Raw genomic sequence first — 15,476 nt, forward strand, 5'->3', positions numbered from 1 at the left:
AACCACACGTTTTGTAGGATGGCCTCATAGCCTTTATTAGTGACGGTTTAGGTTGTAAATTTTGCGTAGTCTGCTTAGTGAATTGTGTACAGCAACATGTTCAAGTACAGTGTAATTTTCCTGGGGTTGACAGTTTGCATATGGAAATCAGATGCTCAGTGTTCCATGACAAACCCATGCAAATTAAAAGGTAAGTTTCTGCACAAAGATTTGGGCACAGGACATTTATATTGTAATGCTCTTATGTAATCTGGTAAATTATCATAATGTAAGATTTTAGGTTTGTCAGAAACTTCCTATCATCCTTTGTTTGTATGTTTGTCACAAAGGTGTGCACACATAACGTATTAAAAGTGATAGTATAACACACTTTTCATTACCCTCCACACAAGACCTTAGTATCAAAACTGTTGCTTTAAATTCCTAAAATGTATCCATGTTACGAATTACCCTATTTCAAACAGCCTCCACGAGAAAACGCATTCAACTATATGAATAATCCTGAAGTAACAGGACTATGGATAACAGTTGTGTTTATCATAGGAACAAAGGCAAAGGTTCCCATACCATTCGAGTACGTTTCTGTTAACGGAGAAGTGCAGATTAACCTTACCGTTGACGTCACCAAGCTCCAGCTGGAATGGTTCACATACTGGAGAAGAACTTACAACGGTCAACTCCCCGGCCCTACTTGGCGTGTAAAGCAAGGCGACAGAATAAAAGTCACCTTGGTGAGCTAATGTGTACGCACTCTTTTGCATTACCCAGGTCACGAAGTGACTTTATCTCAACCTCCAATGAGGTTTAAAACAATACTTTCAGGCAGAAATGACTAATAACGTTTCATTTTATATTTCTAAGTTTCGAAACATTCTAGTTTCGTTAGGCATCGTTGCTTGCCAACGAAACATCCGTTGATTAAGGCGAGCATTTAGACTAAGGAAGCGTTTAGACTAAGAGAGGAATGGGCTCGTGTTTCGAAGCTGGTGTTCCTGATAAAGATTTAGTTTAATAATTTAGGAAACAATATGCTATCCTTAATTTATAACTTCAGGCTCTTGGCAAGGAAAAATAAAATATGTTAAAATATCCCAAAAAAGATCTCATTGATCATAGAATATTTTACTTGTAATAGGAAAGGGGCTGGATGCACTCGTTTCAACCCCAAACAGCAACCGATATTACGGCTTATGCAAAGCTTCTAATTATGCATACTTGTGATGTACCTTCGTTTACTTGTACAGAAAAACAACTTGTCCCTAAACCAACCTGCCGGAATTATGAACGAACAACGCCACCCAAACAGCACAAATCTACATACTCATGGTTTACATGTCAGCCCCAATGTACGTGACTTTTATAATTTTGATCATGAATTTTCATGCTCCATTATTTATTTTTCTTCGATAATTTTCTTTATTGTGAGAAAACGCTTTACATTTTACCATTTCAAGGAAGCAAAATGCCTGTAACTGTGTTTATTGCCATATGCAGTAACGTCGAATTTGGATACGTATCTACCTGTTGCCTGATGCATTGTAGGCCAGGAAACTTACTTTACCGGGGCTTCCGGTTGTATGTACATTTTTCTTAGTGATTCATTAGCCTTCAACAGACTATCGGAAACGGTACATCTTCATTTAACTATACAAGAGTGACTTGCATACAACGCCCAAAATAATGCAAATCACCGCAAGACAATAACGCTGCAATCAATACAATTCTGAAACCATTAGATTTTCTCCTTACAGCCCAATGAATATTAGAAAAGCAACTTACCTATTGTAACCTGTTTTGTTTTCAGGCCCCCGGGGACCATGTGTTTACTAGTGTTGGTCCGGGTATGTCTCAAGATTACATTTTTGATGTCGACAGTGAAAACCCACCTGGTACTTACTGGTATCACCCCCACCTTCACGGATCGACTTTCTTTCAGGTTTGTGTATTGAATGGGTTTCGCATCGCATACAAAGAGTCGTTTATTCGCCGAGAAGACGTGTGGTTTACAATACGCAGCGAGCGACATCTGACGAAATAAGTTTTGTCTAGAATGCACCACAAGGGGTCAGTAAAGTAAACTATTTGCCCTAGCTAATACTTTTGACCCGTATACCAGTTAGCAAAAACGATTAAAGTGTGCAATATTACCATCTTATTTTAAGATAAGTTTGAGCTGCCTTTATAAGTTTAACATACAAAAAAAATTTGAAATATATTGAAAACTGTGGCATTTAATAACATTGGAAAAAAATTTCCATAAATGTGATTTGCTTTTTTAAACAAGAAAGTCAAAGCTAATATGCTGCTATACATTATGTGCAAACGTTTCGAACACTGCTGCGTCCATCATCAGTTCAGTTTGAGAATGAGTTACATCCAAGTAAGCGCTTACATATTACAGGTTCAGAGTAGTATGGCCGGCATAATTATTGTGGAAGACCCAGTTAATGCTTCCACACCTGCCCATATTCAAGCCGTTTCGTGTCCAAATAACTGTAAGCATGACATCCCACTCTTATTTCAACCCACGTTTACGTACTGGAGCCCGGACGGGAAGGGGTTTGTGAAGGTACAAAGGGAAATTCAGGACGATCCTTATTTTAGGTAATTCATTCCTAATTTTACCATATATAGGTAATTTTGCAACTAACTACTATGATTATTTTTGTTTGAGTAACACCGTGTGCAACACTGAGCATTTATCTCGAATGTTAATAGCAAAATAACATCATTGAAGCATTATGAATATATATATATATATATATGGTAGCTTCCAATGCAAATTCCAACAAGTTCGGAACTGCTGCGTTGGTAAATTTAGCAATGTTTTATTTTAATTTTGCAGGACGGAAAGGTTTAAAGTAAAAACATATACGTTGGGTGACTGGTTGCGGAACTCACTCACCGGACCTTATCATTTCAGTGTTAATGGTGAACTGTGGCCTACACTGGATTTCAGTACTGGTGTAACCAAAAGATTCAGGTAGTAACTTAGGTTTTTAGGTTAAATAAAAAGATCTTTCGATTAAAAACATATCTGTCGAATGTGATAATCTGGATACGTTGCTTGCAAAATACAAGCACGCTTTGTTGCTGATGTATTAGCAGCGTCCGACTTGCTTGAACAGTAACTTAAAAAAAGTTTTAAGTGAATAAAATGTGGTTTTATTTGCAGAATGGTGAACGCAGGTGGCTCATCTGTTCTGGAACTGGCGATAACTGATGCAAAAGGATATCCACTGAACGGGGAATGCCAATTTCTTGAAATTGCTGTAGATGGAGTGTATCTCGATAAGGCTGTGAAACCTCCGAGAGGCAGATCCTTTCTAATGCCAGCCACCAGAATTGATTGGCTCGTCGTTTGTGATAAGCCGGGAATGTACCAAGTAATAAGTTATTAGGTTTTTGCATGCGTTCACGCTGACACATCTACATCAGTGGGACTGAATGTTTAACGCTGCATGACATCCATATAAATACTAAAATCCAACCAACTTTAAATAGCATCGGTAAAATATTTCATTCATGCTAATGTGGCAGCCTATAGGTTGACAAGTTTCGGTGCTGTAATTTGTAATTGAAACTATTTGTTCAGTGGCCCAGATAAGCCGTTTCGGTTTAAGCTAAAGTACACCATAATACAATGATTTGTTTTTTATCGAAAATGTAATGTCAAGATATAAAGCCTAATGATTGGCTTACCTGTCGATCCAGGTAAGGTCAATAGAAACACCAGGAGTAACCGGAGACTCGTTGGCGAACGCTGAAAGACTGAACGACACCCTTTTCTACCTCAACGTAACCGGAAATCCCACGCCGACCACAATATTGCAAACAAGCCTTCCTCAACGTCCCTGGTTCGTTCGTGACTTTCAGGGTTACACACAGGACCAAGTGCAGGGAAGACATGTCATTGAAATAGACCCTAAAAGCACGATGAACCGACTTAAGTTTCAAGGCAAAGGTCATCCAAGGTGAAAGCACGTGGGAAGTATTCTTGTAGTTGCCACATGATATTAGATAGCTGTTACATCCTGTACAAAATGTGCGTATTTCATATCCTCTTTATACAAGAAAGGCAATCGTTGATGTCTATATGACGTTGGCGTAAACCTCGTTTTGCAAGGCTCCGCATTACACAACGGCCAAATGTCCATTTGTGCAGGTTCAAGGTAGACGTGAACAGTGTACAAGAGTGGTACATCATTAACACCAATCAAAAGGCGTATCATCCAATTCACATCCACATCAATCATTTTCAGGTACGGTTTGAAACTAATGCCTTTTGAAACGAGGTTACAGAGGACTTACAGTGTATACAAATGTTGCAGTCTTGCACCGACAAATACCAATCGGAATTGTTAGGGGGTAAAGGCGTAAAAATATTTTTGGAAACACTGTAATTTTCATCAAACAAGAAAAACAGGGACTAATCGTTTACATGAACACCTTCAATTGGAACTTTGAATTATGTCGACAGGTAATCAGCTTCAACAAGTACACCGGTCCAGTAGCTAATCATAATAATGGAAAGATAGTCTTGTTTGATCAGACAGGAAAGCGCTGTTATTACCAGCCTCCTGGGTACACAGGTAATGCATTTATTTTCGGCATATAAAAAGTAGACCTAGGTTTTATAGGCTGAATTTTTTAACAGCATTTATATACATTTAACGTTTGGCAGCAAAAAGGCTTCAGCTGAAATATGCATATCCTTTATTGGAGAAAAATCTTAATTACTACAGTCTCTTAGAAGGGTTATAAAGGAACAAGCCCATATATAACATATATTCCGCCTACAATTAGGCATCATCAGTATCAATTAAATAGAATCGAAAAAATTAAATAGCAATTCTTCGTTGCCCATAAGACTGTTTGGCGATTTCGATACTTATTCCAAGAGTTTTATTTGACTAAAAAGGTTTATTTTGATTTGAAGCGAGCACACAAGTAACATTTCCTCAATCCGCGCTGAATTTTCTCGGTCACGAAAATCGCTGGTTAAACTACACCCTCCCAGGAACTATGGGTTACTCAAGACCCGGAGTATTCCGAGACACCATTCACGTTCCACCAATGGCCAACATAACGGTATTTTGGTTCGACAAACATTTATATAGCTTTTAAACGGCATATCAATTTAACGTATTGCGTACAAACTTTATAGGCTAAACTTTCCGGCGATAAGTAACAAGTTGAGCACATTTGTTGTTTAAGATCCGCTTCATGGCTCATAAGTATACGGGCACTGGAATAGTCCACTGCCATATTCTGAAGCACGAGGATAAGGGCATGATGTATGGATTTGCAATCACTCAACCAGGTAAACAATAACGAACTAAAGCCTTGCAGAATTTAACCGAAATACATCGAAAACTTTTTCAAAGCATACTGCATTCAAACACGATTGACATATAGAGCTTGTATATTGCAGGAAGCAACATCACTGTATACGAAAAAGCGGGGAATGGCTATCCGGGTCAATGCCTTAAATGCGACCCTTTTCCCTTCAACCAAGTGGTCAACTGTGGAGCAACAAGTTCTGTCGCCCCGACTGTTTCCATTCCTAAAGGAGGTAACGGCAACTCTATTGCAGTGGGAGCTAATAACCAAAATGGTGGCAGTACAACCACCAGTAGGATATTGACCACAAGTAGAGCTGCAGCATCTTATTGCGCGTACAAGTAGGTTGAGAAGCATGGTAGGTTCAAGACAGCATGGTAATCAACCGATTGCTTCCGCTTCGATTATCAACGAAAACCGTGTGTTTGATTCCAAAGCATGGGATGGTATGTGCATGAAAAAAGCTAATAGCGACGTCACCGACGCCAAACGCGTCAGAGCTCAGGTTACCATGGCGGCGCTGCTGTTTGAAGCGGGCTATTGGCAGCATTGCACAAGCGTCCGACTCGTATACCAAAAAAAACTGTCCTGGTTCGTGACCAGGGTATCCGAGGTTCGAATCCCAGTGTGGTCAAAAAATGTGTATTAACAGCATCAATCATGTAACAGTTTATGCTTGCTTACAGGTGGACGTTTATTGTTGCTGCTATCACTGCACTTACTAGTAGTCTTCTGGTGTAAGTCACACTAACAACATGAAGACCTCGCCGGAAGCAGTGATCACGCTTGCATTGCTTGATATTTACATTGTGTGTGCCCACAATTTAAAGTTCAGTATATTTTTAAATGTTAATATTTTTTGTGTGCATGATTTGTTTTTATCGTAAAGCCCTAGACATATTTTCATAAACGCTTTTGACCTCAATCATTACATCGGTGTTCGCACTTTTGTAGCCCACTGTTCTAAATGATCTTCTTCATTTGAGCCAATCAAATGTGTCATTATACATCGCGTCTGTTCCAATAAAGTATTCGGACGGCAATCTCAATAACGTGAGCATGCGTTGACTTACTGTAACACATTTCAAACTGTGAGCGACAGAAGAGAACGTTCTGAAATCGTGATTGTGGACCGGGATCATATTGTTTATGTACAGACAAATATGTATGTGCTATATATTTTTGCCACGTTCGAGAACAGACACCAATGTGAATCAGAGAGACAAGCAGAAAACGAATGGTGGCATCATAGTTTTACAGATTACCTTGTCTCAATGCAGTCATATGACAGCAACACCTGACAGAGAAAATCGTACCTTTCAAGCCGGTGTGTCATGGCAACCGTAACGTAAACGTACACCCGTTCTGAGTAATAAATCACTTGGTCACAGGACCAACTCTATATCGGGCGACTCTTTTTCTTTTAGCCTCACACGGCGCAACGAAGCGTCGCTGGGGTATGGGGTTTCGAGCGACCTTCGGCACAGTTAAACTAATGAATTGTCGTCGAATGTGAAATGTAACCGTAGTGTTGTGTTGCAACGAGTTCAGTACATGTGACAGGTATATGCGAGGCGTCATCAGTATCTTTAATCCAATTGTAGGAGACACACGTCAGAGCGTAAGTGGAACAAGTGGTGCAAATAACGCGACAATCAACAGAGGGAATTGTTATTTACCGGAAGTGCAAATGGTTTATGCGGTTATTGTCACAACAATGTCAATCAAATAGAAGCAAATAAGCTATAATAATCAGTTAGCGGCAGACAGTATGCTACGCACTGTTTCGACCTATCAGTTTACTGCAAAGTGCGACAAATTGCAAAATATATTCGCCTGGCTATAGTTAAGCGTTACGACCATGCGTCATCAGCTGCACTTGTGAGACCCAGTAGTCGAAACTAGCCTGATTGACAAACTGATACAAATAAAAACAAACAAAACGGTATTTGAAATTGTATGAAATTGGAGGTTTAAAAATGGGCAATATGCACACTTGCATATGTTCGTTTTGATAAACAATACCTGTAAAAATAATGATAAAAACAGCAGTGTCAAACTGTGTCGTGAAGGTATGTGTTGTTAAGACTGGTGTTCAGTATTCATCGCGCGCCAGGTCTATTCATATGGTGACAAAGGCTTAAGAAAGAGAGACCATTGTACATCTTCGCCAAATTTGTTTTAAAAGCTTCTCCATCACGGAGCGAACAATTGAACTATGGCTACTGGTTGTAGATACGTTCACACTTTCAGTGTGGCAAAGGTGAACACGAACAACCAACGAAAATATCTTGCCTGGAGTGATTATGATGCGTTTTGTTATTTTGCAATTGTCCTAAGTTACAAATGACAAATAGAGCAAATCGAAAATACGGTTTTCAATGTCATTTTCAAAATGGTTTAGTATTTATTAAGAAAAAGAATGTTATCAATGGCAAGTAACAGACTTAAGCATATATATCAACAGTATAGTAGGCGTTAACCAACGTTAAAATGAGGCCAGAGGTAGTTGGTTTGGTCCTTCTGATCCTGACAACAAAGGATGGAACTTGCCAGCAGGATTGTTCACATGCAGTCCCATGTGCCTTCACAGGTAAATAGTATTTAAATGCTCAGTCGACCACTTGTAGTTGTTTTGACAACGCGCTCTGAACATCTGGATCATCTGAATAATATTGGTCAACTTTTTGCATTAGTATCTGACACAGTATAGCAACATTGCATTGCCGTGACCACAACTTTCTCATATTTGTCCTGCTTTTTTAGCATGATATTTGACTATATATGATAGTGCCTCGCCACTTTGAACTAGAGAACGGTAAAACGAATACAAGTACATACATCCGACGGAGTTTTTTGCATCCATAAACAAATAAAATATGGTGGTCAGTCGCTTTCTACAAATGTACAGGTGGCGCAGCATTTGTGTTCCCTGCTGTCCAACAATCTACCAACGGACAATTGAATTATACCCTGACTGCGGACATGGCTGATATAACGATTGAATGGTTGACCCTACACAGACGTGCGTGGAACGGTCAGCTTGGTGGTCCAGTGCTTCTAATGCGACCAGGCGATACCGTGAACATTCAAGTGGTAAGTGCTACGTCATATGTGCCCTCTTGCTCCCTCTCGCGTCTCCAATCCCGAATTATTTTTTTGGGCGTGTACACCATTATTTTTACAGAATGCCTTTAATACAAGCAGTTCAAAATTAGGAAAAAGAATTTGGAAACTAGCTTTCAATTGTTTGTTACGAATTTTTGAATACTTTTTAATTGTTGTAGACGAACAATCTTCAGCTTCCACACAAGGTGCAAGCATTTAACCAGCAACGGTACCCGAATAGCACCAATCTCCACACACACGGACTTCATATATCCAGCGAGGTAAGCAAAACTTTGCAAATCCAATTCCATAAACGTTTTGCCGCTGCAGTATAAAAGAAAAGAAGGAACTACAGTTAACTTTTGGGTATAGTTTCCGTTATAGGAAAGACAATTCCATTCGATCAAACAATGCGCATCTGCTATCAGATTAGCTTCCATTAAAGGCATATGTTACAGAATCCACAAGACAACGTGTTCGTGCATGTTGAACCGGAACAATCGCACTCCTATCAATACCAGGTAGAAGCCGACAACCCACCTGGGACTTATTGGTACCATCCCCATCTTCATGGATCTACTCTTTTCCAGGTACCATATATATTGAATACACGTTAACATTTAGAAACGTAAACGTATAAAATAGAATTTTTTTTGGTTTACATAGAACAAAAAGTTGACATCAAAATACAACGGTTGTGTGTTTTTCAAATTGTTTATCCCAAAAAATTCAAGGATAATTACGAACGAAAAACCACTTACTCATGCAAAAAACGTCACGAACTAACATTAAAATTACGAAGGTTCATAGCGGCATGGCGGGCATGATTATAGTGGAAGACCCTGCCGACACCACCACACCAGCTTATTTGCAAGCAGTCTCTTGTCCCAACAACTGTGGCCGAGAAGTCCGATTGCTCTTTCAACCCGTTCTCCAGTACAGTCAAAGGGGACCCCGCGCATTTGCAACTGTACAGAATGATATTGAGGACAACGACATGTTCCGGTATAAGCGTGTTGCGAGTATATTTATCGTCTGTCACCGCTAACAAAAGACCTATTTCTAATGCAAAGAATCAATGTTTGACTTGAAAACGTTTTGTTTTGTCGTTTGACAGCATGATTCACAGAGCTTTGTTAACATCGTTGGGTGTTTATTTTTCACATCATTTTTTCAACAGCCACACTCAGTACGCGGTAACCGCAGGAGGAAACTTGGAACAGTGGCTGGCACAAAACGTGAATCACTTTACAACGAATGGACAACTCTGGCCAGTACTTTCAATGCCAACAGGGGAGATTAGACGTTTCAGGTACCTAATTGATTTTTAAAAGAAACGGTAACATGGATTCGTTTGTCATATACATACGGTCTTTACTCATTATAATTATACGTAAAGTATATTATTTTAAATTTAGCTCCAGGAAAAATCGTACACAGCAATGCAAACAGTCACAATTTTCTTAACATGTGCAATTACTTTGCAATCATTATACTTTAGAATGGTAAACGCTGGAGGTGGAGCTGTACTGGAGCTTCATATCACTGACAACGCCGACCAGCCCACTACCGCATGCACGGTGAAGCAAATATCGCTGGACGGTCTCTACTTCGACCAAGGTCGTGAACTCGGCCTAAACGGAAAAACTTTCTTAGTTGCCTCCTCGAAAGCTGATTGGTTGGTGGTTTGCAACACAGCCGGAACTTATCACGTGAGGGCTTGAAGTTTACATTTACAATATAAGCAAGATCGTCCACGCATGGCCGTTTAGCTTCAAGAACATCACGAGACCTAATAGCTCGAGACAGTGACACAGTCTGCAGCTCACTTAAAGTATACATTTACATATACGCACTGACAGTCCACAAAAACCATTGAATTGGTTGGTTGTGTGTCTTTTGACTGAAAAACCTTAGTAACTGAAACTTGTTTCAAGCGTCTCTTATTGATTCTTCCTGCATTACACCTAGATAAGTTGAAGCGTTAGACCTAAAGACTTTCGTATAAAATATAGAAAGGTGTATGATAAGCAAAGTGGAATATGAATTGTGTAAGCTGCAAACAGGTGGCCACTGTTTCGACCTGAAAGGTCTCATCAGTGCAGCTGGTGTGACTTTCAGACGATTTTGCTGACCAAACGGCCAAGCAAAGACTTCCACTTTGTGAAAGGGGTGTTTCTCATTGCTCATAGTTGCGGTCAACACCAAACCAAGCTGACGAGCAATCCATGGGAAATGTGGAACACTACAATGCCCGTCTTCTGACGCTTACAGTAAGTGGAGATGCAACTACAACGACGATTGGAAACGAGTTGCCCGCGAGACCCTCATACGTAAATGATTTTCGATCTTTGACGGACGATGAAGTTCACGGTCACTTTGTTATCGAGGCAAGTGATGGCACCAGACTTAATCGGGAACAATTTTCCGCACAGACTGACTACAGGTAAGCAAATTTAGTGCGTTTTACAGCTTTTACGGTGAAATTGCCATTGCCGTTTGGTTTTAAGTTAGTGGGAAATTTATGAATGTAATTTAAACAAACTGTAACTTCCGAAGAAAAAATAGTTGATATGTTTTCATGCTTTTGCAGGTTTAAAATGGAGTCCGGTAGAGTACAACAGCTTTATTTCGTTAATACAGATCCGACTGCCGGACATCCCATTCACATGCACATCAACCATTTCCAGGTGCCCAGTAAACACCGCATCGCAGTTTTGCATTTTACCTTATTCTGCAATTTATGTTTTTTTAAAAAAAAATAAGCATCCACTGTGTGTTTGACAGGTAAAATGGTCGTATTGCCATCAAAATTTAACTAACTGATACGACCTTATATAGATCGAAATAGTGGTCTTGTATACATCCCTCTTATAACTCGAGCGTTTTATATTAATAAAGGCTTTTCCAGGTCATCAGTTACAACGCGTACACCGGACCTTATTCTGTCAGTGAAAGAGGAAATTTCGTACTTTTCAACCAGCAAAATGAACGCTGTTTTTATCAATCTTCTTCGTACAATGGTAAACCGATAATATTGTTCTGTTGTTATAACAAACAATTGGTTACGAAATTTGTTGTACGAATTTCGGTACCAAAAATGTATCGAGGTATTTTGTTACCCTTCAAACAGTAAGGGAACAATTTGAATTGCTTGTCGTCTAACGCTATCTTTCTCTGTAGCTACTCCGAATAAAGAACACGCTGAACGTTAATTTATTATATTTCTATTTTGGTCGTCCGGCATCAAGTTATGCCTAATATCTGCTCTTCCGGCATTAGCTTAACCATATTTTTAAGCGACGTTTCACTCCAAGATTTGCTGTAGTTTCCTTACCTGTGTTGCTAACGTGTATCTCATGTATTTGTAAAGCTGTTTCATATTATTGCCCATAGAAAACACCAATGTTAACACGCCCAACAATCCACTGCAATATCTTGGCCACGACCAAAGATGGGCCGCAGGTGGCCAGGGAACTTTGGGCTACTCACAAGCTGGTTGGTTTCATGACGTCATCATTGTACCTCCGCTGTCTAACATTACGGTAAGCGGTTTGCTAACACTTGGAACAAGTGAATCATTTAAGTGTACATTTCTTTTCATTAATTTTCGTCTCCTTTAATGTCCGTAAGGTGGCGTCGTTGATTGTCGTAATTTTAATCGAGGCATCCCGGACTTATATTCCTGGTGTGAAAAATGAACATACTTACTGTGTCTTTGGGAGTCACAATTTTCACAAAAGCACCCGTAAAGGCTCAGGATACATGAAAATGAACCCAATATTGCATATCTGGATTTAAAAATATACTCAACAAAAAAATTCGAAAAATAACCATTTTCAAATAAAATCAGTTTCATTCATTTCCCGAAGCATTAACGATATTCTTACGAAATTCCACAGACCAGATTTATGACCCACAAGTTCGAAGACGAGGTGGTCATACACTGTCATCTCCTTAACCATGAAGACTCCGGAATGATGATGACCATAGACATCGTAGCACAAGGTACAGCAGTAAAAGCTCATCATGCCAGCTAAGTAAAGAACATCTCGGTTAACAGTAGTAAAATGTGATCCTTGGCGATTCAACGGAATGCAAGGACAATTTCAACATAGAGTTCTATCTTCAAGGTTTGGAAAAACAGACAAAGAAATCATACACTATAAAGGAACTGATAATGCCCACAGGGCGAAAAATATTTCTTAAAAAAGCAGGAATCTTTTTTGCTTCCAGGTGCTGATCTCACAGCCAACACCATGTCAGGCAACGCTTATCCTGGTCAATGTGGCCAGTGTGACGTGTTTCCTTTTAACCAAGTGCCAACATGTGACACAACAACCACGACTACAACAAGCGCAGCAACAACAACAACCACGACTACAACAAGCGCAGCAACAACCACGACTACAACAAGCGCAGCAACAACAACAACGACGAGTACGACTGTAGCTGGTCAGTCAACGACGTCATCAGCTGTAGTCATACTTCCAACGATGTAAGTTAAAATTAGTTAGTTATTAGGCTGTTAAAAAGACATACGGACAGGCTATTTTGAAAATATAGTAGTTCTGTACGTTTCCCTTCCCTCGCCATCCACGCGACTTAAAAAATGTACAACTTTTAATGTCAGCCATGCAGTCATTTAACAGAAGGGAAGTATTGACTTTACTTGAAAAGTAATAAGTGGTTTGATCGCTGTGTGTTGATGAAGGTCGCCTCCTGAGAGAAGAAATATATTGAAACTATAAGGGGGAATCCAGTCTTCCATGAGAAAATCCCTTTGTTTCAAAGTATAGAGTGGTGTTCATGAACCCTCTTTTGATATCCATGGGGTTGCTATAGACTCGTATTGCCCCTGTTGGTGCGCTCGTGAGTTTGACCTTACGTAGAAACAGACACAAAATACGTTGGGGAAACAGTTGCAGAATTAATGTATTCCCTTGCGCGCCAAGACGGTTGTCTAGTGTTTGTTTGGTGGAAGAGAATGTTACGAAGTAAATAATAAATGCAATTTCAGATCAACAATTCTGCTTTGTTTGGTTGGAGGGTCAAGCTATTGATCTCGTGACATCACCTGTAAACAAAGCAACCCATGACAACACTGTTCGGTGCTTTTAGCGAATTGTTTTTTTATCATTAGATTAATATCGTGTTGAGTGTTTTTAAGTTATTTCTGTTTTTATATCTTAGTGTACATATCGCAAAACTGTTTTTTTCGATAGAACCAAGTTGTTTGTATCAACATTTTCGGGATAGGTCATAAAGATACAAACAGAAAAAAGAATTAAACACAAATAAATTGAAAAGACAAAATCTACAACATCAATGTTAAGAGGCATATTGCGTTGTTAACGATTTTCGACTGCATGACATTACATTTACAACAACATTTATTATCCTGTGGTTATGAGACATACGATATTTAAATGCTAGGTAATTTTTGTCCCGTATACCAGTTGGAAAAAGCGATCCTGCTTCGTGACTAAGATAATCTTGTGGTTAAAAGACTTAACGCTTAACTTCCGAATTAACAGACAACAATTTAAGTGTGCAATATCTCATTTAAGATAAGTTTGAGCTGCCTTTATAAGTTTAATATACAAAAAAAATTTGAAATATATTGACAACTGTGGCATTTAATAACATTGGAAAGAAAATTCCATAAATGTGATTTCCTTTTTTAAACAAGAAAACCAAAGCTAATATGCTGCTATACATTATGTGCAAACGTTTCGAACACTGCTGCGTCCATCATCAGTTCAGTTTGAGAATGAGCTGCACCCAAGTGGTATCTGAATTTTTCGATTATAAACGCTTTTGACCTCATTCATTACATCGGTGTTTGCACTTTTGTAGCCCACTGTTATAAATGATCTTCTTCATTTGAGCCAATCAACTGTGACATTATACACCGCGTCTGTTGCAATAAAGTATTCGGACGGCAATTTCAAACACGTGAGCAAGCGTTGACTTACTGTAATACATTTCAAACTGTCAGCGACAGAAGAGAACGTTCTAAAATCTTGTTTGTAGACTGGGATCAATGAGAGTTTGATTTCTTTGAATCGCCTGCATAGTCTCCATGGCTGACAGAGACTCAGTAACGAATAGGATAATTAATCCCAAGTCGTCTGTCTGTTTAAATTTTCCACGACATATATATTTCGCCTGTGTTTGCAGGCATCATCGCTATCGCTTATTTAAATGGACTAGGATCATATTGTTTATGTACACGTGCAGACAAATATGTATGTGCTATATATTTTTGCCACGTTCGAGAACAGACACCAATATGAATCAGAGAGACAAGTAGAAAACGAATGGTGACATCATAGTTTTACAGATTCCCTTATCTCAATGCAGTCTTATGACAGCAACACCTGACAGAGAAAATCGTACCTTTCAAGCCTGTGTGTCATGGCAACCGTAACGTAAACGTACCCCCGTTCTGAGTAATAAATCACTTGGTCACAGGACCAACTCTATATCGGGCGATTTTTTTCTTTTTGCCTCACACGGCGAAACGAAGCGTCGCTGGGGTATGGGGTTTCGAGCGACCTTCGGCACAGTTAAACTAATGAATTGAAGTCGAATGTGAAATGTAACCGTAGTGTTGTGTTGCAACGAGTTCAGTACATATGACAGGTATATGCGAGGCGTCATCAGTATGTTTACCACAATTGTAGGAGATGATGTTTTAACACACGCCAGGGCGTAAGCAGGACAAGTGGTGCAAACAACGCGACAGTCAACAAAGGAAATTATTTACCGGAAGTTCTAATGGTTTATGTGGTTATTGTCAGAACAATGTCAATCAAATAGAAGCAAAAAAGCTATAATGATCAGTTAGCTGCAAAAGGTAGTCTGTGCACTGTTTCGACCTATCACTTTACTGCAAATTGCGACAAATTGCAAAATATATTCGCCTGGTTATATTTGACCGCTACGAACATGCATAATCAGCTGCACTTATGAGACCCAGTAGTCGAAACTAACCTGATACGCAAACTGATGCAAATAAA

General features: G+C 39.3%; 2 protein-coding genes across 4 annotated transcripts; both read left to right on the forward strand.

Annotated features, from left to right (window-relative positions):
* Nucleotides 1-2: 2 nt before the first annotated feature.
* Nucleotides 3-6,296, forward strand: LOC145908662 (multicopper oxidase mco-like). Of its 2 annotated transcripts, none has more exons than XM_082995981.1 (14): nt 3-190; nt 544-731; nt 1,245-1,346; nt 1,805-1,936; nt 2,402-2,604; nt 2,846-2,983; nt 3,176-3,386; nt 3,715-3,974; nt 4,166-4,262; nt 4,481-4,592; nt 4,940-5,091; nt 5,218-5,323; nt 5,435-5,684; nt 6,030-6,296. In XM_082995981.1, the coding sequence occupies exons 1-14, from the start codon at nt 97-99 to the stop codon at nt 6,082-6,084; spliced, it is 2,100 nt and encodes a 699-aa protein (XP_082852107.1). In that variant the 5' UTR covers nt 3-96; the 3' UTR covers nt 6,085-6,296. The 2 variants fall into 2 exon arrangements, with proteins under 2 accessions (XP_082852107.1, XP_082852108.1); XM_082995982.1 differs by having other exon boundaries at nt 5,435-5,575.
* Nucleotides 6,297-7,808: 1,512 nt separating this feature from the next.
* LOC145909280 (laccase-like) lies at nt 7,809-14,338 on the forward strand. Of its 2 annotated transcripts, XM_082996642.1 has the most exons (15): nt 7,809-7,936; nt 8,255-8,439; nt 8,631-8,732; nt 8,910-9,041; nt 9,254-9,456; nt 9,632-9,763; nt 9,953-10,163; nt 10,644-10,897; nt 11,045-11,141; nt 11,363-11,474; nt 11,848-11,996; nt 12,354-12,459; nt 12,688-12,788; nt 12,861-12,949; nt 13,472-14,338. In XM_082996642.1, the coding sequence occupies exons 1-15, from the start codon at nt 7,837-7,839 to the stop codon at nt 13,512-13,514; spliced, it is 2,016 nt and encodes a 671-aa protein (XP_082852768.1). In that variant the 5' UTR covers nt 7,809-7,836; the 3' UTR covers nt 13,515-14,338. The 2 variants fall into 2 exon arrangements, with proteins under 2 accessions (XP_082852768.1, XP_082852767.1); XM_082996641.1 differs by having other exon boundaries at nt 12,688-12,949.
* The last annotated feature ends 1,138 nt before the right edge of the window (nt 14,339-15,476 follow it).

The sequence above is a fragment of the Ascidia mentula genome, chromosome 7 (assembly GCF_947561715.1).
Source record: "Ascidia mentula chromosome 7, kaAscMent1.1, whole genome shotgun sequence".
In the NCBI taxonomy this organism is placed as follows: domain Eukaryota; kingdom Metazoa; phylum Chordata; class Ascidiacea; order Phlebobranchia; family Ascidiidae; genus Ascidia; species Ascidia mentula.